Source organism: Sycon ciliatum, chromosome 8 (genome assembly GCF_964019385.1).
Source record: "Sycon ciliatum chromosome 8, ocSycCili1.1, whole genome shotgun sequence".
Classification (NCBI taxonomy): domain Eukaryota; kingdom Metazoa; phylum Porifera; class Calcarea; order Leucosolenida; family Sycettidae; genus Sycon; species Sycon ciliatum.
In genome coordinates, this window is record NC_088650.1 from 24,988,511 (window position 1) to 25,016,054 (window position 27,544).

Sequence of the window (27,544 nt, forward strand, 5' to 3'; positions counted from 1 at the left end):
TTCTTTCCTTCCTTTTCGAGGATTCACTGTGTTGACCTTTGATCTTTAGACTTTGGACCTTGTAATTGGATGATTTCTTTTCATAATTTTCTTCGAATATTGTGGACTGTCGCTGAGAGAATTTGCATCATTGAACTCTTCGCTTTTGGTGATTTCATTATGTGATCATTTCTTTGCATCTACACGACTTACATCATTTGCATGTCTGTGCTATTAATTTTGTAGATTGTTTAGTGAGTTTTATTAATGTTTTTTTTTGTATTGAGTGAGATGAGAGACTAGAAAACGCAGATGAACATGATCATGAAGAACTAATATTCATAGCATCAACTATTACTTGCCACTCACATCTAGGCTTTCCCCAAATCAGCCGGCCGAAAAATTCGCCAAAAACGAGACTTATCGAAAAATCGCTAAGCCTTTCGCCGATTTTGGAGGGTTTCTTCGAGAATCGCGGAAAACCTACCAAATGCTGTTGCAAAGTGCGTTTACGAATGAATGATGTTGCTGGAAGCTGGAGCTCTCTACTTCAGTGCTTGTAGTGCTAGTGCGTTGAGGTGGTGTGACTAGCCCTTTCCCAAAGGTGCTCGCCCTTTTTGGCCCTTTTTGGAAAAGCCCGTTTCTTTCGCCCTTTATTGCGTTTCTTGGTGAATATCGCCTTTTTAAGCTTTTTTAGCTGAAAAGTGCTAAAAATCTGTTTGCTCAAGCATGCGATCACAGTTTCCGAGTGCTCGATATCGATGGGCCTTGGCACGCCGCTTTTTTTTTGGGGGGGGGCAACAAGTAACGTTGGTGAAGCTTGTACCCGATGTACACAATGCTGTAAAAAGTGGGTCTTTTGAACTTTATTTCCTGTTTTGCCTTTCGTGGACCCATAAATGGAAGAGTGCGTATTCATTTGTCAGCTTGGGTTCATATCTGAACATGTATCATGGCTATGCTTCACCGAAAAAAGAGCACTTTTTGCCTGTTTTCACTGAAAAAAGAGCACTTTTTCAGCATATTTTGAGGGACATGAAAAGCTAGCACTAAGTGCGAATTAAAAGAGCACCTTTGGGAAAGGGCTAGGTGTGACTCGTATCCTTTGACCTCTGTCAAAGAAACATTAGCCATTAGGAAGATCGTTACTAGTGAAATCCAGAAATCGGCCGGCCGAAAAATTCGCAGAAAACGAGACTTATCGAAAAATCGCCAAGCTTTTCGCCGATTTTGGAAGGTTTCTTTGAGAATCGCCGAAAATCTATCAAATCTTCCAATATCTCACCAATTTTGAAGCCGATATGCCAACAATTCTTTTAGCTGATTTTCCAATATATTCCGATTTTGCAGCTGATTTCCGAACGATCAGCTGATTTTGCAGCCGAATCTGATGTACTTTTGAGCTTTAATAGCGAAAAGCCGAATAGGCGAAAAACGGGCCGATTTGGGGAAAGCCTACTCACATGCATGTGGTTCTTACTTGTGCATAGTGCGATGTCTTAACTGGTTGCAGGTTTCTTGGCAAATCTTTACATCTTCTGAATAGAATATTAAAAGTCGGCGTGGAGAAAGCATTAATTATACTGGGTAGCAATCAAGAGTATAATCGATGCAGGCATGGCCAAACACACATGAGTACCAAACGTCCTGTTTGATGATCAGCTGGCTTAGTTTTTCTCCACCTCTATCCTAATTACATCAGTCCCCAATTTCATTTATTACTGCTTTCTATCTGCATTCGCCACCTTTTCATTGGGCAGATCTGCCTGTTTGGTTTGCGAATTAAAATAAACACAACAACAACAACAACATAATACGACGTTGTAGAGTTTTTTTGAAGCTTATTATTACCGGTATACGAGTATTCCGAAATCTAAATTTTCGCAATTCGCTCATCAGTGAAAAATATCGGAATTGAAGGAAAGCTACACGAAAAGAACACTTTAAATTACAGTAACTGTCAAAGGGTTGGCGGCTATAGTAATACCGTACTCGTGTGACTAGAGCCCTCTCTTAGTGTCCTATCTCGAACAGTGCCCCAGTCTAAAGAGCCTGTGATTGTGAAAATAAAGCCCTCTCTTAGAAAGCCCCCCTCCCCGGGCTTGTAACCAAGCGCATTTTCAAGTACATTGTAGTTGGTTCTGCGTTCTGTCCATCTCATTGCACTGGTGATTTCAGGATCACAAAATTCACAATCGCAGTTCTTGTTGCCGTTTCTGTTAAGTCGTGATAGTTTACAGCACACTTTAGGCTCTGTTTTTCTTTGTCTTCTACTTCGCAGTACAGGAGTTCTTTGTTTCTATGCTGGATGACGTAAATGCAGTAGCATTGAAAAAATAGTGCCCTCTCTTGAATAGTGCCCCATCTGTGAGGGACACTGAAAACTAGTAGACTACCCAGGGCTAGGGGCACTAATCGTGCGAGTACGGTAATTCTGGAAACTACAACTTACTTTTTTCAGTATGTCGCGACATGTGAAGAAAGTTTCCGCTCCAAATGTCGGAGCTCGCGCTTCCTGCCGACTGACTCCAGCTCAACTGATAAGGGGTGAATTCCCTGAAAAACTGTGTATTTAGCAGGGAGTGGTGCTTTCTTGCATGTTTGCCGAGTGGAAGGTTCGACAGGGCTTCTTGTGTGCTCTAGACGCAGTCGTGAGTTAGTCGAGTGGCAGGAAGCGTGACGGGCTTCATCTGCTCCGGGTGGCAGTCGTGACTGAGTCAGTCAAGTGTCAAGTAAGTCGGCAGGAAGCGTGAGCTCCCACGTTTGGAGCAGACACTTTCTTCATAACTTACTTTCAGCAACGGAAAAGAGCCAGCTCATCGGTAGGTGTATTTTCAAGTGCTTGTGTGTAACACTCACACTGTAGTCTGTACTACATCGTAGCGTGACGGTGCCGTTTGTTTTTCAGACTACTGTACTAATTTGAACTTGTACTAAGCTAGCCTTGCTTGGTGGAAAACACGTTGTTTGGTTGACAGCATGTTACAAGGAGGAGGATGCACTGTATTCGAAAACAGTGCTCCTTTCTACAACCTCCACGGTTGGCAGAGGCCCGGTCTTGTGACCACTTGAATCCTATGACTACTTCCTCTTGTCTAACCCTGAAATGGAATTGTGGTGACATCATCAGTACAGTGTGACATGCATTCCCTGTGTAGATATGACTGTAGAGCATGCATTGATTCGTGTCAACATTGCCTAGAGAGTGTAGAGGTGCTTGTAACAACCTAGTGGTTTGGCTCTTCTCAGTATTGGGTGAGGCATGTAATGTCATTATTATCATAAGCATATTGTGAACGTCTGGCTGACAAGACTAGACACTCTGCACGGAGGTGTGCCGGCAGTAATCATTCCTTGGTACATTATACAATCATCTGTGTTGTTAGTCTGATTATGGCATTCCATGGTTTCCTTTCGCGCACGATCCAGGTCTCTGTCTCTGTCTGCCTGGACTAGCCAATCCTAGTGCTCTCCCACATAATTTCACCAGTACTAATATCCCATGCATTCACTTCATTCGATAGAATCTAACTGTAGCCGTACAGTGGCCGTTTCGTGAAGTGAGTGTGCTGGTTGTGTGCGATTAAATGTTGTAGGAGATTTGTAGGAGATTTCCACAACAGCGTGGTGCCGAAACCCGGCGTTTGTCTCAACCAGGTTTTTCAGTACACTTGCCATGTTGAATTCGAAAGCGGAAGGCTACTTACGGCCGTTCCGCGGGCGCCCAGGTGATGACTTTAACACGTTCTGGGCGAAGTTCGGAGTCTTGGCGGGCATCAATGGTTGGGATACCGATACCAAGAAGGCCAAGCAATTGCCGCTCTTCCTGGACGGTGACGCGTTCCTAGTCTTCACCAGGATGTCGGAAGAGGATCAGAAGAAGATGGACGCTGTGAAAGCCAAGCTGGAGGAGGCGTTCTCCGTTACAAAGTCCCAGGCTTTCAAACTGCTGACGGGGAGGAGGTATCGCAGCCAAGAGTCCCCGGACGCATACGTCGCTGATTTGCAACGCCTTGCTACTCTCGCTGGCCATGACGCCACTGGAGACGACAACAGTATCATCGTCCAGCAACTTCTTGCTGGCCTGCCTCCTGCTTGGGCCCAACAAATTCGTTTGTCAATGGTTGGGAAAGCTCTGACCGTCAGTGCGTCCCTCGAGCTCCTCCGAGCCATTCGTGTCGCGGAGCGCGACCAGGAGCCTGCCGATATTCCATCTGCTGCGTCAGCCACTGACGCGGACTTCGACTACGCGGCTGCTACGACTGGCGGGCGGGCCAGGGGTACTTCGAGTTCGAGTGGTTCGAGCCGTGGTCCGAGCAGCGGGTCCAGCGCTGGGACAGGTACACGCTCTTCAACCGCAGGCGCAGGCTCAGCTACACGTAGCAACGTCGTTTGCTTCAGATGCCAGGCCGTGGGACACGTGCGTCGTGACTGCCCGGAGCGCTCGTCGACCCGTGTAACTCCCACTTCGCGCAGCACGCCAAGAGCCAGGATCACGTGCTACTTCTGCGATGCGGAAGGGCATCGCAAGTCGGAGTGTCCTGAGCGCCAGGCTTGGCTCGCTCGACAGGCCAAGAAGGGCACTGCTGCATCGGCAGCTGCGCATGCTTCTGACCAAGTTCTCTGTTCCTTGGCCGTCCCCTCTCATGGGAAGTTACCACGGATTCACCTCAACATATGGCAGGAGCAACAGGCCAACCACTGTGTGATCGCAGTCATCGATACCGGAGCAACCCGGTCCCTCATCTCTAAGGAGTCTGCACTCGCCTGCGGTCTACACTGGTCGGCTCCTTCCGGGTTTACCGAGCTGCTTGCCCTCGATGGACAACCCCTGCGCATCCTCGGCCAGGCCACCGTGACTTTGCAACGCATGGACGATACAGTCCGATTTCCGGAGCAGACCATCTCTGTCTTGGTTGCTGCCGATTTGAGTGTGGTTCGTGCTGACCTGCTCCTCGGGTCGGATGTCAGCAGCCGTAGCGGCGGTCTGCGCCTAGCCTATGCCGATGGCCAGTTGCAGAGTGTTCAGTTCGGTCCTGACCAGGCCACTGCCTCCGTCGCTGTGCCGAAGGATGCTGACGTCCCACACCCATCTCGGCACGTCAATGTGACCACTGACGGCGACGACGTGCTGCTCAGCGTTGGCGACGGCACCATCCGGTGGTGCAGCCGTACTCGCCGCTGGACCCTCACGTGGGCTTGGGCCGATGGTCACCCGCCACCAGCTCCGGTGGGTTCTGGCATTGGTCAATACAGTCGCAAGGGGTTGACCGCGGAGCAGGAGGAGCACTTCAGTCAGGAGATCGATGGCTGGATTTCCAACGGCTGGCTGGTTCCGCACGATGAAAGCGTCCATGGGAAGATCGCAGGTGTGCTGCCCCTGCTGGCTCGCGTACAGGAGCATAAGTCTTCCACTCCAGTCCGCCCGTGCCTGGACTATCGACAACTGAATGCTCTCCTGAAGTCCCAGCCTGGGTCCGAAGCCCCCGTCTGTGCTGAGAAGGTCCGCGCCTGGCGTCAGACGGATGGCCGTGAGTGGGACATGCTCGACATCCGTAAGGCATATCTTCAAGTCCACATCGACCCTGCCCTCGTCCGCTACCAGGGGGTCGTATGGAAGGGGAAGATGTTCGTAATGACCCGGATGGGCTTTGGCCTCGCGATTGCGCCGAAGTTTATGCACCTGATCGTCCAGTGGGTCACTCGGGACCGTCCCGCCGTGGACAACTACGTTGACGACATCCGTACTCCTGCCACCGAGACGGGCCCACTCAAGGCCCAACTGTCGGCGTACGGTCTACCAACGAAATCTCCGGAGCCGCTCACGACGTCCCGCGTACTCGGCATGCAGCTGGCAACTGACGATCAAGGGCGCACCATCTGGCGCCGCCGTGACATGGATCTTGCCCCGCCCACAAGCCCGACGCGACGTTCAGTATTTGCGTGGTGTGGACGTCTGACTGGCCACTACCCTGTATGTGCGTGGCTCCGCCCGGCTTGCAGCTACCTGAAGCGACTGGCTACAGGCGACTGCCGTTCCTGGGACGACCCCGTATCACCTGCCGTTGTCGAGTGCTGTGACATGCTGTTTGCGAAGCTAAGCACTGCCGATCCCGTCCGCGGCCTGTGGGATGTTAACGCCGGCGAGCACTCTATCTGGGCCGTGTGGTGTGACGCGTCGAATCTGGCCACTGGCGTCGCACTGGAGCTGGATGGAGAGATCGTGGAGGACGCTTCTTGGCTTCGCCCCGTCCAGGACAAGCGGCATATCAACGTCGCCGAGCTTGACGCTGCCATCAAGGGCCTATCTCTCGCCGTTAAATGGCACGTCCGCCGAGTCATCCTGAACACTGACTCGAAGACCGTGGCTGCCTGGCTGACCCAAGTCGTTGGGGGCCTGCAACGTGTGCGTGTTGGTGGTCTGCACGAAGTACTCGTTCAGCGCCGGCTCCAAATCGTCAACGACCTAATCACCACCACAGGCATGGACGTTGTAGTCGCCTGGGTCCCCACCGACAGCAACAAGGCGGATGGCTTGACCCGCGTCCCACCTGCCTGGCCGAAGACTCCATGTCCAGAAGCTGCTGCGGATGCTGCTCCCGAGACCGTGAGTGCTGCTGTCCCAAGCCCCCTCCAACTGGCGGAGGTGCGGGCTGCGCAGCCGGCTGATCCACAGCTCCAGGAAGCCATCCAACAGGTACGCGATGATACACCTGTGTCCGCCAGTGCCTTCAAAGCCGTCCGATCCCAACTGTGCCTGCGTGATGATCTTCTGTGTCGCAGTGTAAAGGTTCCTGTACTTGGCGACATTGTTGTCCCGGTACTCCCCAGTTCGCAGGAGGATGCTGCCATCACCGTCGCGCATTCCGCGTCGGGCCATGCCGCTTGGCAGGCCATGTACGAGTCGCTCCGGCAGCAATGCTACTTCCCGCACATGGCCGAGAAGTGTCAGTCGCACGTCCAGCAATGCCGCCAGTGCCGCGCCGCTACTACCTCTGGCACTCGTTCCGCTCCGCCCACTCGACCCGATATTCCCAGCCGCCCATGGAGTACTGTGGTCATCGACACCCTCGAGCTTGGGACGGACCGCAGTGGTCGATACTCCTGTGTTCTCGTCGCCGTCGATGCTTACACCAAGTGGGCAGAGGTCGTACCACTGCTTCGCCACGATGGGCAGTCCGTCGCTGCCGCTTTCACCCGGCTGTGCTACAGATGGGGTGCCCCCGACGTTATCCGCGTGGACAATGGCTCAGAGTTCTCCAACGCCCTCGTGAAGTCCCTGTTTGACGCCTTTGGCATCACCGTCAAGACCGGCGCCGTGCGCCATCCCCAGTCGCAGGGTTCCGCCGAGCGGTTCAACCGCACCCTGCTGACCATGATCCGGAAGCTAGGCGAGGACACCACTGACTGGGTGCCAGATCTGCCGGTACTTCTTCATCACTACCGAACCCGACCCCACCGTGCTACGAGCATCACCCCGATGATGGCCATGCTGGGCTGGCAGCCGAAGACGATCGTTCTGAGCGCCGATCTGGAGTCGCCTGCCTGGCAGGTTGAGCATGCCGAACGGTGTGCCCGTGTTCGCGATCTCCTCGACTCGGCCATGTCTTCCCGTGATTTCCGTGCCGACGATGCTGCTTGCCGTTTCCAATCCGGTGATGCTGTCCAACTGAAACAGCCCTCGCGCCACCAGAAGCGTCTGCCTCCGTTTCAACCGGGCTGGTCGGTCACGAAAGTTATCTCCCCGTCGACCGTCGTAATAAACCGTGATGGTGCTGAGAAGGTCATCAACGTGGACCTCCTGAAGTCTGACGGCCGTCCTCCAAGTCCCGCACCCACTCAGGGTGCCGATCCTCTCCCGCCTATCCAAGATTCCACCGATGACGATGCTGACCAAGACGTTGACTGGCACGGCTATCGGCTCGCTCGCCTCCCTGAACCGCAAAGGCAGTTGCGTGACCGCAACACGATCAGCTTGCCATCTCGCTATCGTCCATGAGCACTGTCCTGCTATCTGCTACTACAAACCGTGTTATGACTTCTAGTGCTGCCCTCGTATGTCACCAGGCGGAGGGGTGAAATGGAATTGTGGTGACATCATCAGTACAGTGTGACATGCATTCCCTGTGTAGATATGACTGTAGAGCATGCATTGATTCGTGTCAACATTGCCTAGAGAGTGTAGAGGTGCTTGTAACAACCTAGTGGTTTGGCTCTTCTCAGTATTGGGTGAGGCATGTAATGTCATTATTATCATAAGCATATTGTGAACGTCTGGCTGACAAGACTAGACACTCTGCACGGAGGTGTGCCGGCAGTAATCATTCCTTGGTACATTATACAATCATCTGTGTTGTTAGTCTGATTATGGCATTCCATGGTTTCCTTTCGCGCACGATCCAGGTCTCTGTCTCTGTCTGCCTGGACTAGCCAATCCTAGTGCTCTCCCACATAATTTCACCAGTACTAATATCCCATGCATTCACTTCATTCGATAGAATCTAACTGTAGCCGTACAGTGGCCGTTTCGTGAAGTGAGTGTGCTGGTTGTGTGCGATTAAATGTTGTAGGAGATTTGTAGGAGATTTCCACAACAACCCCCATGACGAAGGGATAGTAGCACTATCAGTTGTGTATTCCTTGCTCGTTTTTGGATGTCAGTCCTGCGTAAATCCTCTTGATCCTTTTGGGTTGTTTTTTACCTTTAGCGTTGGTTCTTGTTATCGTTCCCCCTGTTATGTTTGTCTTCTTTCCATTCTGTTATATTCTTCTCTTCATTTCTCAAACTTCTGCCTATGGCGTCCTTACGTCAGTCCCATGGCCACGTCAGGACATCACCAACCTCTTCTACCCGATGATGTTCTACGGCGAGCACGTTCTCACGACAGTTTCACTGTGGTGACAGTGACTGTTGTCAGCTGACGAGCTGAGGGAAGGACGCCATGGCCCATGGGCAGAAGTTGGAGACGGTACAGAGACGGTACAGTACGACGGTTGGGAGACCATTGCCAGGAAATAACAAAGTCAAAGGGAAGAAATTCTGCCAAGGGCTGAGCGACGTTCGAACTCTTTCTTGGTCTTTTCAGTCCTTCCCTGAAGTGCAGTTACAATGTACCAGGTGACCAGGTAGTGACAATTATTTTTTAAAGGACTTAGGTTCCGCTTGGCGTGAAACAAGTCTAGCAGCCCCGGTGCTGTTCACAGTCAGTACTGATTCGGCGGAGACTGAGTCGGTGACGTAGATCTATGGACACCAACACGGACAGTAGTTGCGTGCCTAATAACCATGGAAGGAGGAGTAAACGCGACACTGATCTCCGTGGTACTGTTCCAGCGCTTAGGCCGAGCCATGGTGCTAGAAATCCTCCTGTATGTCTAACAGACAGGTATGCGATGTGAACAAAACTTTTAAAAAACAATGCATCCGCGCGCGGCCGGCTTGTCTTGCGTGCCTTTCGCATTTCCCAACAAATTTTTAGTCTAGAAATGGGGAAAAAAGTATTCTTTACTTAGTTCAGAGCGCGGGCGGGTGGTTGCCTAGGTACCCATCTGATAGCCATAGATCTACAAAAGTACATGTAGTAGACTACAATGTTGCATTTTCTGAGTGCTGATGTGTCATCGTCCGCTTTTTGTTGGAGCTGCTCTGGTCTTTATCTTTGAGTGCATGATAATGGATCCTCGATTTCCGCCTCAGTGAACACAGATATGACAAAAATACTTTTGGGTATGAGGTAACATTTTGTCCAATAATTATTATTAACGTCCAACCCGCAGCACACCAACAGTCTTTGGCTATGACATGCAAAGAGATTGTATCCGAAATATCACCCAGGAGAGCATCCTCAGAGAAAAATTTCTCCCATTTAACATTTCAACAAACAAGCCAGATGGCAGGTGGTACGTGAAAGAAAGCATCCTGCGGTGCAGCCCAATCCCATAGACAAATGCTGTAGGCAATTGCCATACACTCCCAGTCACATAATCTGATTTTTCAACACAAATATAGTACACCTCTCTTTCTCTATATGGTGCGTCTCGGTTTGGTTATCGGACGGCCGAACCAAATATGATTTCAGTTACTAAGCTTCTTTCAGTTTCAGTCTGCCGTTTCGGCGACGATTTTGAGTTGTGGTTTTGATACGAGAGAGTGAATTTAGCAAGAGAGCAGAAGTTTGTGTGTGTGTGTGTGTGTGTGTGTGTGTGTGTGTGTGTGTGTGTGTGTGTCCCAGCTAGTTCGGCTGGTAGGTACACTTATGCCTGATTGTGTTGGGTCTGTTGCCAACAGGCTCGGCTGCTTGAAGGTGTAATGTTGTACCTGCCACCTTTGTTGGTTCCAGGGTTCATATACTTTCTATTTGAAGTATACATACCTGTTAACCATGGACTGCTTCTGGCTGGATTAACTCTTGTGTAATCAATGGTGCTAGTGAAGCTTTTATCAGATCCACTCTGATTTAGCCACTCACACTCGTAGCAAATATTACCTTCACTGGGGGCAGGGGTAACTGCAGTTGGATCCCGGGACGGATACCTGATGCCGTCAATCCTTTTTCTGCACCTTGTCCTCACCCACTTTGTGAGGTGTGGTGAGCCCATAAGTGGAATCATTTTCAAGTCCACCCAGAGTTTTGGGGATTTCAGGGGGTGTCGGCCATTGGGCGGTTCAATAACCAATTGAGTCATCTTTCTAAGATTCCTTTTGAGTCTCTCTCCCCTCTCCCGGGGGGACTCACGTGACCAGTTTTGGCAGTGAGCAACAAGTACAATTCAGTACAGTGTGTGTCCCATATGGTGCAGTGGTATGTGCAGTCGATTTCCAATCGAGAGGTTGCAGGTTCAATTCCCGACGATTATGGTCACACACGTCTTTCTTCTCTTTCTCATTCTCCTAGCTCTTCTTTCATTCTCCTGGGTGGTTACCAAGCCAGTGTATGCCGGAGTATGTGGTGTGTGTATGTGTGTAAAAAATGAAAAATAGAGATTCAATGGCCAGAAAAAGCTGCTTCAACCAGCCGTGTGGTGTAGACCAGGCTAAAATTAGTGGTGGTCAATTCATCAGCCTTGCAAGCTGTTGAATGGTGTAATCCCAGCACAAGTTGCTATGTAACATAGCTGTTCGCTATCATCGCTTCCAGGATGGGCAGGTCTGAGGTGTGTGTGTGTGTGTGTGCGTGAGTGTGTGCGTGAGTGTGTGCTTGTATGTGTGTGTGCGTGTGTGTGTGTGTGCGTGTGTGTGTGTGTGTGTATGCGTGTGTTGGACTTTGTGTTGCAAAGTGTCTGCAGATATCTATGTAGATCAGGATGAGAGTGGCTGGCACCAACTTTTTTTTTTTTTTGTCTCAGTGACGTGTGGTAAAGCTTTTTTTAGCTCTGAAAAAATCTCGTGGTTGGGCGTTTTAGCCCCACATATGCCCGTTCCGGGATCATGGAGACCACTGATACATCTCGGGAACCAGCTGAAGTCGACCCATGGCGGAAAGTAAGCGCCAGGGACCTGATGGCCCGAACTGTGCTATTTCCAGCTCCAAAGGATTTGAAACTCGCCGAGTACGTGAGCTGCCTCGAGCAACACGGAATAGGAGCTGAGCTCATCCTATCTATCCAGGTCAGTTCGGTAGGCCAATGCAGATTAACGTTCACAGATATCCAGCTTGCCCAGTTAGTCGTGAAGAATGGCTTCCATATCAATGGACAACATATCCTTCCAAAATCCTTGACAGAAAACACTCATGTTCAGTTGCACATTCACGATGTTCCTGTGTGGGTGTCGGATGGCGCCATTACAGCCGCACTTGCTCCATACGGTACCGTGCAGGGCGCCATCCGCCACGGTAAACTTAAGGTACGGGACAACGTTGTTATTGCAACCGGAGTCCGTTTTGCAACCTTTGTACTGGGGTCGAATAAAGCCGTACCTTCGTACGTGAAATCCAGAGACGGGAAAGGCACTTTCCGCGTACATTATAGTGGCCAAAAGCCCACGTGTCGGATTTGCAGCAAGCCAGAGCACCTTGCCAAGGACTGCCCTGAGGCCCGCAGTACCACTGCCAGTACCGGTAGTACACAGCAGTCACAGCATTCAACGTCACCTACATGTACAGACACTGAACGCACACGTCGACTCCTGTCTGATGTGGTCGCAAACCCACCCCAGACAGAGCAGCAAAGTAAAGCCCAATCACAATGCCCAACATCCAAGTCTAAGCAGGCTGATCTTCCAGCAGCTGACAAGAGCGACTCCAGCTCCTCTGAGTCTGAAGAGTTGCCTCTTTCTGCTGATACTGAATCATTGGTCGACAACGAAAGCTTATCCAAGCCAGAGAACCAGCAGCTGTCTAACTTGCCCTGCGACTCCGACAGGGAGGCCAAGAAGGCAGACAGCGATGCATGTACAGCCCTAGGCCCACAGCTGGGAGGCCATAGCGACGATGATCCTGATTCTGGCGGGTGGGAAGTCAACCGATCCAAGCGTTCACGCCATAGCGTCACACCTGATCGGGACCAGAGTGCCACCACCACTGGATCCAAGCAACGGAAAAAACGGAAACGAAAATCTCCTGAGAGTGGCCAACAAGTCCTGCAGTAAGTCACTTCAGAAACTTACCGCTTTGATACACATTTACCTTTCATTTTTACACCCATGCCTAGTTCTGTCATTCATCACAATACCATTTTAAAATGTTCACTCAGACTCCTTTGCACCAATGCATTTAGCTTAGGAAACAAGCTAGCTGAGTTCCAGCACACACTGCACCAGCATAATCCCGACATAGCAGTAGTGACGGAAACAAAGTTTTCCTCTGAAACCGTTCCACCATCCGACTCCACATTCCCTGGCTACACCACCTTCCGGCTGGATCGAACAGCACGCGGTGGCGGAGTGGCGGTATGGATCAGATCTACACTCCCAGCCATGGTAATTGATGAGTTATTTTCTCCACATCACGAACTCATTTGGCTATCCATTCAATTGTCCCCTGGACAAAAGATAGTCTTGGGCGCTGCTTACAGGCCAGGTTCGACGGGGCCCAGTGACCTTACGCTCATTAACCATCTCGATGACATCCTTCCCTCTGCTCGTGCACTTGGTGCCAACCTCATACTCGCCGGTGATTTTAACGTGCATAACCGCAATTGGCTCCATAGCTCGAAGACCACACCTGCGGGGGAAGCCCTCGAAGACACCTGCACAGCCCACTTTCTCACGCAGCACGTTCAGAGTCCTACTCGCGGGGATAACACACTCGACCTGGTGATGTCCACGTTCAACTCTCCAGTGACCACGCAGATAATGTCCCCTATTGGTCGATCTGACCACGCTGTAATTCTTTCGGACTTCACAGGTGTTCTTCCTACCCATGAAGCGGCGGTGCAACGAACTGTCTGGCGCTATGAAAAGGCAGACTGGAACCGCCTCCGATCCTTTTTCCGCCAGGTTGATTGGTCAACCGTCATTACTCCCAACCCAGAAACTTCGTGTGAGCACGTTACTGCCACAATCATGAAAGCCGTTTCCCAGTTCGTTCCGTCCAAGACACTGACAGTGAAGTCAACGGATCCGAAATGGTGGACACCTGAGTGTGCAGCCGCCATGAAAGAGAAGGACAAACGCTGGCGCACTTGGAGGAAGCACCCTCACGATTTTGCACTGAAACATGAGTTTACCCGTTCTGTAAACAATGCTATCGCAGTCCTCGCTAGATCTAGAGTTTCCAAAGAGAACAGCCTCAGACATAGCTTGTCGAATGGGTCCCTGAAGGAGAAGGAATGGTGGACAAAGCTAAAGTGTGCTTGTGGCGAGGGTCGGAACACTGACATTCCCCTGCTCGTTGATAGTGAAGGTTGCGAGAGGGCCACAAGCTATGAGAAAGCGGAGGCTTTCGCACGTTTCTTTTCCCACAAGTGCAGTGTGCAAGGCCGCGACCTTACCACGATGGACTTACCGGACACGGCATTCGCTGACGCACCTGCACTAACGACAGTCCACTTTCGCCCGGATGCAGTCCACCGGCTTTTAGCTCGCCTGGATGCCTCAAAGGCGACTGGACCCGACGGTATTTCCGCTCGTGTCTTGAAGGAATGCGCCAGAGAACTTGCCAAGCCACTGTGTCAGCTCTTTGCTCTTTGCTTCCAGCACGGAGTCCAGCCACAAATGTGGAAGACTGCCAGCGTGGTTCCAATCCACAAGCGATCTTCACGATCCGCCCTAAGGAATTATCGTCCAGTTTCACTGCTGAGCATAATCTCTAAGATCATGGAGAGCGTTATCAATCGTCAGCTCATGAATCACCTTGAGCGTTACAAACTCCTGACACCCCACCAGTTCGGGTTTCGTCGCCGCCTCGGGACCTCAGATGCGCTACAGGCTCTACACCACGCCTGGATCACAGCCGTCGGCCGAGGCGGTGCAGCACGTATTCTAGCCGTGGATATTGCCGGAGCATTCGACCGTGTGTCCCATGCTGGCCTCCTCCACAAAGTCCGCCATCTTGGCATTGGCGGTCCCCTGCATACCTGGCTCTCTTCCTACCTAGGTGGACGGTCCATTCAATGCTTGGTGGGCGGCCAAACCTCATCGCTGTATACCATATCAGCAGGAGTTCCCCAAGGGAGCATACTCGGCCCTACACTCTTCCTGATTTACGTGAACGACGCCTCAGAGACCCTGTCACCCGGAGCCCACCTGGAGGCGTACGCCGACGATACTACCTTGTACAGCCTGATATCCCTCGACACATCCCCAGCCGACGCAGCATTGAGCCTCCAGACTTCTGTTGATCGCTTGCATCAGTGGGGCCGCAGATGGCGCATCTCCTTCGAACCGTCGAAGTCCCAAGCCATGACCGCCACTCTCCGCAGAACCCCCATCAATTTGCCTCGTATTGTCTTCGGCGGCACTCCTGTCCTTGAGGAGAAGGCGCTCTCTTTACTTGGAGTGACCTTTGACTCGAAGCTGTCATTCAGCACTCATCTCCGGAAGGTTGCCACTCGAGCCAAACAACGCCTGGGCTTCCTGCGCCGTGCAGCGCACATTCTCTCTCCAGCCGGCCGCACCACAGTATACAAGGCATTTGTTCGACCAGTTATGGAGTATGCCCCCCTCATCTGGATAGGTGCTCCGCCCAGCTACCTGCAACGCCTGGATCATATCCAACGCTGTGCTCTGCGAATCATCGGTCCAGGTGCACTATTACCTAGCCTGGCCATCCGTCGTACTGTTGCCTCGATTGCCTGCCTATACAAGCTGCATTACCTGCCTGGCCCTCCGCAGCTGCTCTCTGTTTTCATGGTTTTGCCACCGCGCCATTTCCCCTCATCCAGCCCCAGAACTCGCAGCGAGCATGGTAGCGTCATTGGCCATGACCACCAGCTCCAACACCAGCTGCTTGCATCTGTCCCGCTGGCATTAAAGCGCTCGTTCCCGCACTGCAGTATTAGTGACTGGAACTCCCTCCCCGCCGCTCTTCTGTCCCAGCCTCCCCACAGCAAGGGAATGCAAGCATTCAAAACTAATGTTTATCGCCATCTGCGAAGCACAAACTGGCTCTGGGCAGTCGACTCGCTATGATGATGCTCTCGTCGTTCTCCTCTATCCCTATCTATGCACCACAACTGGCTCAGACAACCGACTCGCCATGATCAGCCATGATGATGCTCCTCTCAGTAACAGCCCTTGTATTTGTTAACCTTTTGAGTCCGGGCCCATTGAAAACCTCTGCCACGCAGTACAAAAATGACAAAATTTTAAATTCACTCTATGTGAGCAAACTTTATTTCAAACGATTCTTTCATGTATCCTGAGCACAGAACTGTTTTTGTTTTGGAAATACAACAAAAATTACAAAAGTTATGACCGTTTTCAGAAAGGTAGTTTTACGCTAATTTGGCGTTATATTTACAATATATACAGTATGTACATGATAACAGTGAACTGCTGTGCTCCTTTGCTCCAGCACCATCAAATTTGGCCATAGTCATACTCGGTGTGGTAGATTCCAAAGCAAGGCACTGAACACAGGCCTGGCTGCCCCGGACATGACATGCAGCACTCGCGGCTCTCCCTGCGCCTGCCTCTTGCCCAGCAAACGACGCACCGCTTCAGCGGCTTTTCCTTCTTGGGTGTTGGTGGGACAAATGCTGGATGGTGACGTCCAGTCAACCTGCTTGGGCTTTGGTGGTGAGTCTGTGTGCGAGTCGGTGCTGCTGCAACAACATCAGGATGGCGTCCTGGGGCAGCTGGGCATACTTGGGCTGGCTCCGCAATCTCTGCCGCTGCTGGTAGCGGTCCAACTACTGCTGCTGCTGTCGCTGCTGCCGGATGAGGTTCCGTTGGCTCAGCTGGAGCTGGTCCGGATGCTGTTGCTGTTGGTACTGCTGCTGGTGCTTCTGCTGCTGCAGGTGCTGCTGCTGCTGCTGCCGCTGTTGGCGCTGCTGCTGCAGGTGCTGCTGCTGCCGCTGTTGGCGCTGCTGCTGTTGGTGCTGCTGCATCTAGATGTCGTCCCTTGACACCTTCGGCCAACAGCTCACTCATCGCAATTCGAATAAAATCATAGTGTTTTCGCTTGCCGCCAGCTTTCTGGTACAAGATGAACGCGTTCAGTAGCCCTTCCTCCAGGATATGTGTGCCGAGCTTTTTGTACCACTTGGTGGATTTGCGTGCAGCAGTGTAGTTTGAGAGCATGGCGTCGTTCCGGTCCACACCACCCATGTACCGGTTGTAGTCATGGACTACCTGTAGCTTCTTGACAGCCTTTCCTTCTCGATCACGCTTGCCAGTTGGCACAGCATTGGCACGGTGCAAAGTGGAGAGGAACATGACTTCCTTTGTGTCCTGAAGCTTTACGACAAGCGCTCCTTGCGAGCTACGGTAAGTGTATTCTGATTTCTTCAGCTGCTTATAGCCAGTCAGTCGCTTCGGCAAACCAACCCGGTTTTTGCGGATGGTGCCGCATACACCGGTCTGGTGCTGACTGAGGTACTTGGCGAGTGGCAGGCTGGAATACCAATTGTCCACATACAGGTGGTGTCCCTGATTCTCAAGTGGAATCATCAGCTTCGCGACGACAGCGCCCGATGCTCCAAGCTGCTTCACCATGTCCGGGCTGAGATTGACATTATCTTTGCCGACGTACACAATGAAGTTATACATATATCCAGAATCCTCGCACAGGGCAAAAATCTTGATACCAAATCGAGCACGCTTAGATGGAATAAATTGGCGAAAGCTCAGTCGGCCCTTCCACGCCACCAATTCCTCGTCGATGCAGATGGTTTTGCGTGGCGTGTACACTGCCTGAAAACGATCGATAAACAGATCTAACAGGCGGCGAATTTTCCGTAGCTTGTCAGCTTCGTCCGGTGCAGCGTTGTCCGAGAAATGCAGAAACATGAGGATACTCATGAATCTGTCCCGCTTCATGGCAGCCGAGAACGATGGCGTGGAAATCAGTGCATCCTTACTCCAGTACTGGTCCAGTGCTGGCTTCCAGAGAATGCCTGTCGTCAGATAGAGCGCCAGGAAGATCTTCATTTCGGACATGGTCACCGGCTTCCAGCTCCGAGCAAGGGCGCGCGGTGCCAGGGTTTCCAGATTAGCGTCTATGTACCGTCGGGCAAAGCGATTGGTCTCGTCAACAAGTAGACTCCACATAGCATCGGTGAAGTACAAGCGCACATACTCGTATGGAGTCGCATCGTCAGGCATTTCCACTTGCATGCCAGGTGTACCAGTGAACTGAGGTAGCAGAGGTGTGTTATCTTCTTTTTTCCAAATACCTACATATGTGGCACATATGTAAAGAGATACCTAAATATACCATAGTAATAGTATAGTCTGTAGCCAGTACACGCATTGCACATCAAGTCGTGATAATTTCAAATTTTCAAATTTTCACATTGCAAATATTTATTCTCCAAGTCGTCAAATTTATTCTTACCTTCAGAACCATCGTCATGGGCGCTCAGATTCTCGGTGGCAAGGACATGGCTCTTGCATGAAAGGTCCTCGTCGCTCTCAATCTCCCCGCTCGCGGCACTGGCAGCGCCGTCACCTACGTCGTGTTGATCGCGCTCGTCGCCGTGCGTCACACCAATATCGTCAGGCGAACCAGGTATCGATACGAGATCCGGGAGCGACTCCTCGTCACTCCCGTCGCCAGAATCGAAGCTATCATCCCCTGACCACGGCTCGACATCGCTGTCAGGGTCCATGAAAACCTCCTGGAGGGCCTCTTCCGCGGCAAACCTACGACGAGCCATCTCTACAGATCGGCCAAATTTCAATTTTTTGAAATGTATGCACGCGCATGTAACTCCAGTTCAAACTTACGGAGCGACTCGCAGTTTTTTTTATACTGTACTCGTACATACTAGGAGTCCACTGTGCAGCGGTACAGCTTAGATCGACGCCACGGAAGAACAGCATAATCGATGTAGTACCGTACAGACTCGTGACGTTCTAGAACGTCACGCGTGTCACAGTGGCAGTGGTCATGACGTGTCAGAACGTCACGCGTGCTCAAAGGGTTTTTTAATAGTCTCACAGTTTCTCCCGCACACTCGCTGATGTTAACCCTTCCTTTCTTTTCATTTTGCTGACTCGTACAGCTCTATCTTTTGTTTTTGGTGCGTGTTTTTGGCCGTGATGCCGAGACCTCAGGTCGGCAGAGCCATCAATGCCCCACCATCACTGCTGCGTCTCGGTGCAGCCCCTGCTCAATAGTTGTCACGTTCGTCCTAGTCTCAGTATCATTGTCTTTCTTTATTATTTTCGAGCTGGGAGTGTGAACATAGTAAAAAAAAAAAAAAAAAAAAAAAAAGGGATTGACGACGGGTGTTTAGATGGCAGCGAGGAGCAACAATAAGCAAAAAATCTCACTCGGTATGTGGAGCTTAGGTTTCTTCGGCATTGTCTCTCGGCATTGCCGACGAATTCTATGCACTACTTGCTTGTACGGCATTCAGGTGTAGAATAATAATTATGGTGTTTAACCCTTATCCGACCGGCCAGTCAAAAATCGACGACTATCCGTCGATGACTTTAACAAGCTGTAACTCGCTTATTTTTGATCGAATCTGCACCATTTTGGTCTCAAAAGAAGCTAGAAAGACCCTCCATTCATTTGAAATAAAACCGGAGCGTGTTAGAATGTTCCAAAGAGAAGTCTCTGAATGAGGGCTGTTTTCACACCGCTTCCAAAAGGTGTAACTTTGGCAGTGATTATATTGCCCTCCTAAAACTTTGCCTGGGGGCTTCCCTGATGGTATATTCAAAATGTGTTAGCATGAAAGTACAAAACTAGGTCTACAAATAGTCCACATGTCGATGAGCCGTGCTTCTCTTCAAAAAATGGAAGTGGAGATGTATTTTTGTTCCTCTTGCAAATGAAGGCCAGAAACTGTTTCTAGAGAACTCTTTATGGCTCAAGCTTTCCAAAAAGCCCAAGGTTGCCCATATCACCCAAGGGAAACTAAAGTTATCAACAAAATGAGCCGCGGCGTCTCGCTGGGACTGAGAATTTGTCCACTTTGATGGTCGGATATTAGGGTTAAAGAAAGTTTTTTTTCAATATTTGCCTGTTCAGATAATGCACTGTGACCGTAAAAATGGCTGCACCATAAAAAAAGAAGCTTGCACGGTTACCTTTGTGGAGGAGATTGGTGTTGTTGAAACAATACACTCACTTGTAGGAGCAGGAAATCCTTTTTCCTGGTGCACGTGGTGCACTTGTGCCGGTTGGTGCCGCGCATCATGTTTTGGGCGTCTAGTTTGATTTGTTGTTTCGATTGGGGGGATTGGGGAGAGTGATTTGTTTGGAATGTCAGGAGAGCAGTAGTTTGTGTGCTAGGGTTATGTGTGTTTGTGTATATGCTAGTGTGTGACTTATACAGTAAAACCTGTCAAGGAGACCACCTGTCCAGGAAGACCACTGCAATCAGGACCAAGGGATGCTGTTTTCAGTCAAATGACCCTGGATAAGGAGACAACCTTGTTACAGAGACCACATTTTAAAGGTCCCTTGAGCGGTCGTCTTAGCCAGGTTTCACTGTACATTGCCAGCAGAATTCTACTTGAATGAATGAATCTGGCAGAGGATGGCGGTGAGGGCCGACAAAGCAATCTATCACGTTAGGTAAGTACTTTCCCGGGGTTGTAGGCATTGTTGATTCTCAATTCTGCTAACCCATGGTGCCGATGGAAGTTATGGACCATTTTAATTTCGAAGGTTCGGCAAAGGCACGATTGAAAGAAGGTATGTTGGCACATGTACCCACCAAAATATCTCCTTGCATCTGGATTAAATTCACAAGATACGCTAGATTGTCATCGCGAAGTTTTTTTTTATTACTATGTTCACATAACCAGCTCGAAAAGAATAAGGAAAGACAATGGTACGGAGACTAGGACAAACGTGACAACTAATGAGCAGGCGCTACACCGAGACGCAGCAGTGATGGTGGGGCATTGATGACTCTGCCGACCTGAGGTCTCGGCGTCACGGCAAAAAACACGCACCAAAAACAATGAAAGAAAGTATTAGATAGAGCTATGCAGGTAAGAAAGATGCAAAAACCCAAGGCTTAACACGAGCGATTGTGGGGGAGAAACTGTCTTTGCATCATACTATTCTTAGGGAATCGACTGCCCAGAGCCAGTTTGTGCTGCGAAGATGGCGGTAAACATTCGTTTTGAATGATTGCATTCTCTTGCTGTGGGGAGGCTGGGATAGGAGAGCGGCAGGGAGGGAGTTCCAATCGCTGATGCTGCAGTGTGGGAACGAGCGCTTCAGTGCCAGTGGGGCAGATGCAGGCAGCTGGTGTTGGAGCTGGTGGTCATGGCCACTGACGGCACCGTGCTCGCTGCGAGTTCTGGGGTTAGTAGAGATGTGGCGCGGTGGCAACACAGAGAGCAGCTGCGGAGGACCAGGCAAGTAGTGCAGCTTGTACATTCAGGCAAGCGAGGCAACAGTGCGGCGGATGGCCAGGCTGGGTAGGTGTGCCCCAGGGCCGATAGCATGAAGCGCGCGGCGCTGAACATTGTTCAGATGCTGGAGGTGACTCTGCGCAGCTCCCATCCATACAAGAGGCGCATACTCCATGACTGGTCGTACGAACGCCTTGTATACGGTCGTCCGGCCGGCGGGGTCGAGTATGCGGGCGGCTCTGTTTAGGACCCCAAGCCGTTGGCGTGCACGGGTGGCTACGGAGCGTAGGTGATCGCTGAAGGTCAACTTGGCGTCCACCTTCACACCAGGAGGGTGATGGTGGTTGTCTCGGGCACCAGTGTGCCACCAAACAGGAGTGGGGGAGATCTAAGCCGGTGCGTCTGAGGTTGGCTGTCATGGCCTGGGATTTGGTCGGTTCAAACATCACTTTCCACGTACGACCCCACTCGTGCAGTCGGTCAACGGACACCTGCAGTGACTGCGAGGCGACTGTTGGGGTCTGCTGGGAGGTGACTAAGCTGTACAAAGTTGTATCATCAGCATAGGCTTCCAAGCTGGCGCCGTCAGCGAGAACATCTGGCGCGTCGTTGACATAGGCCAGGAAAAGCGTTGGTCCAAGGATGCTTCCCTGCGGGACTCCAGTGGAGGTCGTATACCTAGATGACGTCCGCCCTCCAACGAGGCACTGTAGGGAACGGGTGTCCAGGTACGAGGCCAGCCATCTCTGAAGCGGACCATCTATGCCTAGGCTACGCACCTTGTGGAGGAGGCCGACATGCGAGACACAATCAAACGCTCCTGCGATGTCCACAGCAAGGATACGAGCCGCCCCTCCACAGCCCACAGCGCTTGCCCAGGCAGTTTGGAGAGCTTGCAAAGCGTCCGATGTTCCGAGGCCTCTGCGAACTCCAAACTGGTGCGACGTGAGCAGATGATGGTCTTCGAAATAGTTTACGATGTGTCTGTTTACAAGAGTTTCCATTACTTTCGAGATCACGTTGGCCGTCTTCCACATCCTAGGTTGGACTCCAGACCGGAAGCATAAAGCAAATAACTGTTACTTGGACAGTGGCTCTGAGAGCTCATGAGCACATTCCTTAAGGACGCGAGCAGAAATACCGTCAGGCCCGGTAGCCTTGGAGACGTTGAGCCTTGCCAGGAGGCGGCGGACAACCTGTGGGCGGAAGCGGATGGTGCAAAGAGGTGGAGCCTCTGAGGGAGCAGGGTCCGGTAGGTCAGCCTCCACAAGGTCCGGACTGGCAACGATACATTTCTTCGAGAAGAAGCGAGCGAATGCCTCTGCTTTCTCTGAGCTCGTTGCCCACTCGCGGCCGTCAGAGTCGACAACTAGGGGAATTTCGGGCTGTGTGCGGTTGCCAGCAGCGTTCTTCAACTTCGTCCACCACTATTTGTCTCTGAGGGACCCAGTTGAGAGGCTGCGACGGAGGCTGTCCTCCATTGCACGTCGTGATCGGAACTGGGTGGCGATCGCTAGAGTCACGGAATCGGTGAATGCCTGCTGAAGTGCTGGGTCATAAGAGTGTTTTCTCCAGTCGCGCCAGCGCTTCTCCTTCTCCCTCTCGGTCTGGGTGCATTCAGGCGTCCACCATACCGGATCGGAAGGCCTCGTTTCCAGAACTTTGGATGGGACAAACTGTGCAACAGCTGCAGTAATTGAAGCGGTAACCTGCTCACAGGAAGTTTCTGGGTCCTCCGTGATGATATCACCCCATTCCACGTTGCGAAGGTGCGCCCTGAGGCGATCCCAGTCTGCCCTGGTGTAGCGAAACACTGTTCACTGTTCACGTCTAGGGAGCACGGAAGAAAAGTCTGACAGTACAACTGCATGGTCAGATTGACCGAGGGGCGGAAGTATACGTGTAGTTACTGGGGACGTGAACGTTGACATTATGAGATCTAGCGGGTTGTCTCCACGAGTCGGTACTGTGACATGCTGGACAAGAAGATGGGCAGCGCAGGTATCTTCGAGAGCCTCGCCTGCAGGCGTAGTTTTCGAGCTGTTCAGCCAAGCCCGGTTGTGCACGTTGAAATCGCCAGCTAGGATAATGTGGGAGCCCTGGTGTCTAGCTTCTGGGAGGATGTTGTAGAGATGATCGATTAAGGTAAGATCGCCAGGGGCACAGGACCCCGGCCGATACACTGCTCCCAAGACGGTGCGGAGACCTGGGGCCAGCTGGAGAGAAACCCAGATGATCTCATGTGTGGGGGACATGAGTTCAGGAATGAGCATGGAGGGGAGTGACGACTTCACCCAGATGGCTACCCCTCCCCCATGTGCCGTTCTGTCCAACCGAAGTGGTGAGCTGAAGTGAAACAGGTAGAGTGTCTTTTGGATTTTACTTCCCTAATTTGAAAATAATAATTTCAGAGGTCACCATGAAGGTTACCAGATAAAAGTAAAGTTGGGGGGCATGAAATTGAGTCAGTTCGTCTAAGATAATGGCAACATTCTTCCTACCGTATTCTCGGGAGTATAAGCCACACCCCCACAATTTTTGCCACAAAATATAAAGACATCTATCCTATTTATTACCATTAATTTGATCATCGGAGTATAAGCAGCATCCCCCTTTTTTGGGTGAACTTTGAGTGTTCAAAGTGCGGCTTATAACTTTTTATTCTTTTGCTGATCTGCAGCATGTATGAATGCAGTGAGTTGTGCATATGTGGTTGGCAGTGAGCTGTGTACAGGGACACAAAGATAAAAGTATTTTTTTTATGAAAATGTGCGAGGAGCGCGGGAGTGAGTTGCCTTTCTCTTGGAGTTGGTCAAGGTGCGCGGTTGTGTTCTATTCATGAGTGTGGGTTTCTCTTACTTGTGGTATAATGTATATGTGTTTGTGGTGGCGTTGGATTTGGTGATTCTGCAACAGGTAGGACTGTTCGACATGAAGCTGCTCCAGAAATTGAATGGGAGACATGTACATGTAGGTGAATGCCACCGCTGGAGGATTCAGCAAGTACTAGTGAATGCCACCGCTGGAGGATTCAGCAAGTACTGGTGAATGCCACCGCTGGAGGATTCAGCAAGTACTAGTGAATGCCACCGCTGGAGGATTCAGCAAGTACTGGTGAATGCCACCGCTGGAGGATTCAGCAAGTACTAGTGAATGCCACCGCTGGAGGATTCAGCAAGTACTGGTGAATGCCACCGCTGGAGGATTCAGCAAGTACTAGTGAATGCCACCGCTGGAGGATTCAGCAAGTACTGGTGAATGCCACCGCTGGAGGATTCAGCAAGTACTAGTGAATGCCACCGCTGGAGGATTCAGCAAGTACTGGTGAATGCGGCCTCTGTCAGGATGCTACTAGCCTGAACAACAGTGCAAACCCTATTGGAGAGCATTTCGGAAATGATGAAAGGTGTTAAGATGGGCAGTCGTACACGTACATACACGGGAAGCGTAATTGATGTGAAGCCTAAGTGTGGAAGTGTGCGGTGGAAATCATCCATTGTGGATCTTCTCTATAAAACTTCAAAACAATGAGCGTTAAGAAGCGCCGAGTGACAGCATGAATACATGACCTTGCTATTGCCATCTGACCACAGGCCATCAAGGCAAGAATGTTTCATGAGTACGGCGGGATGCTATTGGCAGTTGCTCAGAGACTTGCCATTGGATGTTGCGTGAGAAGCAATAATCCCCGTAACCAACGTTCCACCCAGCAGACAATTCTAGCCGCAATGAGGCTCACCAAGAATCGGCGACTAACACCAAGAAGAAACTAAATGTGCCATCATCTACGGAAAGCAGACATGTTACATTCATCACGAAGAAGGACCAGACTCTGGCTACGAGACTGCCCATCAAAGGCCGTCCATCAGTTGTCCACAGACTTGGTTATGTTGAGCAATTACGGATGCTTGCTTGCTTGGTTAATTTGTTGTGCAGGTACGGATGCCTGGTTAAGTTGTGCAGTGACGGACAGTGTGCCAAATCCAACGATGACAACAGTACAGTTTTCTATTTCAGTACAGGGCATAATGTCTCGCCTCAAACTGGAAGTTCCTCACCAGCAGATCACAGTCAACAAGTTGATCTGCCAATCCGGTGAGAGAATCAGCACGCAATCGATGAGCTGCTACCAGTCGAACTTTACAATACAAGCTGAAGTACAGTAGTTGACGTTTGCAGTGGACAGGTAAGTTGGCAGTTTTTCTTCATTGAATCACCTTTAGAAACCATGGGCATAGGACAATAATGTTGTTTAGGGGGAAGTTAGTTAGGTGCGCAGACCAAAGGGCAACATATACAACAAGTTTGTTACGCAGGCGGAGACAGCTTTTGACTTGTCATCCGGTGCCCAGGTGTGCATGTTCAATCACATTCACAGGCAACAATCTTTGCTCTCCATACTGAAAAAAGGATTCAAATCATTAATTTTGCTTGTGCTTCTCAGATCATTCTTCATTCAGTGCAAGAGGAAAGAAACACGGACCCTCCAACTAGGCAACAGAATGCGGATACATATTAGGGCTGCAACAGGTAGGGGTTTGGTCAGGTAATGAGTTTGGGTAATTCTGTCCGGGTGGCAAGGGTACCCTATCGAGTATTTTTGACATAGTTTGCAGTAAGTGTGCATTTGCGCTACATAGAAAGTGTCCAGTAAGAACATAGCTGTGCGTGTAAAAACACCGTACTCCCCCTACCCTATTGGGTCCTCAGGAGCAAACTGCTACCCGAATACCCACCCTAATTACGGGTAGCACGGGTACCCTACTCCCGTTGACACCCTTATGGTGATCATATTTTCACAAAAAAATTCATGAAATTGCTTCACAAAACAAGAACAAAATAGTAGAAAAAGAACACATTCATAAATTTGCTTCACAAAACAAGAACAAAAATAGTAGGATAAGTGGTCGTAAACTTTGTGTCAAAGGGTTCCACGAATAAGAAAGTCGGCCTGAAAAGTGTGTGAGTGTAGTGTAAGCGTGGGCCGATATTTTCCTGCGAGATCTTACATGCCGCCCTTGGAGAAAGTATGACAAACGAATAGGACTTTGTGAATACACTGTGGCTCTTGATTAAGCACACCTTTGACATGCCCTGACTGGCCTTACAGGCAGAGCTAAAAAGAAGAAATAATTCAATTGGAAGCTATAATCATGATGGAGGTCTAAGTCTAAATTTGGCTAACGAACTAGGACTAAACGCAAAATCGATGCCGCCCTTGGAGAAAGTATGATAAGCGAATAGGAATTTGTGAATACACTGTGGCTCTTGATTGAGCACACCTTTGACATGCCCTGACTGGCCTTACAGGCAGAGCTAAAAAGAAGAAATAATTCAATTGGAAGCTATAATCATGATGGAGGTCTAAGTCTAAATTTGGCTAACGAACTAGGACTAAACGCAAAATCGGATGAGAATTTGGCAAAAGAAACAACCGGTAGGACAGTATTATTCATCTCCCCACTGTATATCATCCACCAGACGTTGTAGATCGTCATACTCGTTGCCATCAGCGTTGACCGAGAATGGGTCGGCCCGGTGATCAATTTGGAAGGCGTCCGATTTCTGTGCCGTTCCATCATTGCTCTTTGGAGCCAAAGCATCCCGAGGGCTGTCGTACAGTGGCTCAGCGTCGTTGTCAGCGCGAGCCATGTTGTAGATAGGATTACTCACTCCGAGGCCAGCAGCTGCACCATACGAGCAGTAGAAGCATAACAGTTACAAGCATAACAGTTACAAGCATAACAGTTACAGGCCTGAGAACAGTGACACACATGTAGTGGTATGGCAGTACTGAAATCCGGCCCACCCTGATACCATGGATTCAGTGAGTGGTATGGTGGTACACGGTGGCACCGGCGGTGCTTCATGCATTATGGTGGCATGCATGCTTTTACTGTACCCGCACAGAACAGCGTGACAGTAGAGCACAGTACACACACACTGAGTAGAGCACAGTAGAGCGAGCACTGCGGCACTGAGTGTCTGCAAGCAGGCCCGGCAGCAGGGTGTAATCATTGCGTGTGCCGTGCAACAACAGGTAGTGGCTAGAAGTGGTAGTGCACACAGCCCATGATGTATGTTTTACAGCTAGCATAGCATTGGCCGGCCGGATTGTTTGGCGACGACTGTAGAAAAGTGAGTCTGACTGACTCCTGTCTGCGGTGAAATTGGCATCCACTTCTTGAGTACATTCATTTTTCCTCCCGGCATCATTGTGCTTTCCGGTATTGTCCTCATTCTGACGACGAGCGTGCAGATGTTTTCAAGCGCGACTAGCTTGCTCATGAGCACTATATAAACACCCTACAATTAGCACCTCATCAACTCACCTGAATCTTGCTCGATGCGCGCATAGGTATCTTCTGCGAAATAGCAGAGCAATATCAACATTACACAAAACCTGTTTTAGTGTTTAGCCATACTTGAGTAGTGCAAATATAAATCCACCATACTTTACACATAATAGGTACATATACTACATGTACTACACTAGCAACAACCTCAAACTTACAGTCCCCACTTGGTTTACGTACAAGTTGGCCGCACCCAATCAAAACAAAGTTGCTATAACTGGGCTGGCTACACCTAAATGCACATGTCTCAAGTAACGCTCTGAGGCACCCTTTGTCAACGACA

The 27,544-nt window shown here is 50.5% G+C and overlaps 3 protein-coding genes across 3 annotated transcripts in view; 1 reads left to right on the plus strand and 2 right to left on the minus strand.

The window, feature by feature from the left end:
* The first annotated feature begins 3,655 nt into the window (after nt 1-3,655).
* LOC135823655 (uncharacterized) lies at nt 3,656-7,978 on the plus strand. Its single transcript, XM_065336504.1, has one exon. It carries the CDS (start codon nt 3,656-3,658, stop codon nt 7,976-7,978), a length of 4,323 nt encoding a protein of 1,440 aa, XP_065192576.1.
* Nucleotides 7,979-15,745: 7,767 nt separating this feature from the next.
* On the minus strand, nt 15,746-18,499 carry LOC135822461 (piggyBac transposable element-derived protein 4-like). The gene is made up of 2 exons (XM_065335231.1): nt 17,919-18,499; nt 15,746-17,757 (listed from the first exon to the last, which is right to left on the minus strand). The coding sequence occupies exons 1-2, from the start codon at nt 18,238-18,240 to the stop codon at nt 15,941-15,943; spliced, it is 2,139 nt and encodes a 712-aa protein (XP_065191303.1). The 5' UTR covers nt 18,241-18,499; the 3' UTR covers nt 15,746-15,940.
* Nucleotides 18,500-25,670: 7,171 nt separating this feature from the next.
* Nucleotides 25,671-27,544, minus strand: part of LOC135823656 (cadherin-23-like) — a 46,018-nt gene continuing 44,144 nt past the window's right edge. The window contains exons 54-55 of the mRNA XM_065336505.1: nt 27,238-27,270; nt 25,671-26,592 (exon numbers count right to left, since the gene is read on the minus strand). Of these exons, the coding sequence (XP_065192577.1) occupies nt 26,354-26,592; nt 27,238-27,270 (272 nt within the window). The 3' untranslated portion in view covers nt 25,671-26,353. The remainder of the gene's footprint in view (nt 26,593-27,237; nt 27,271-27,544) is intronic.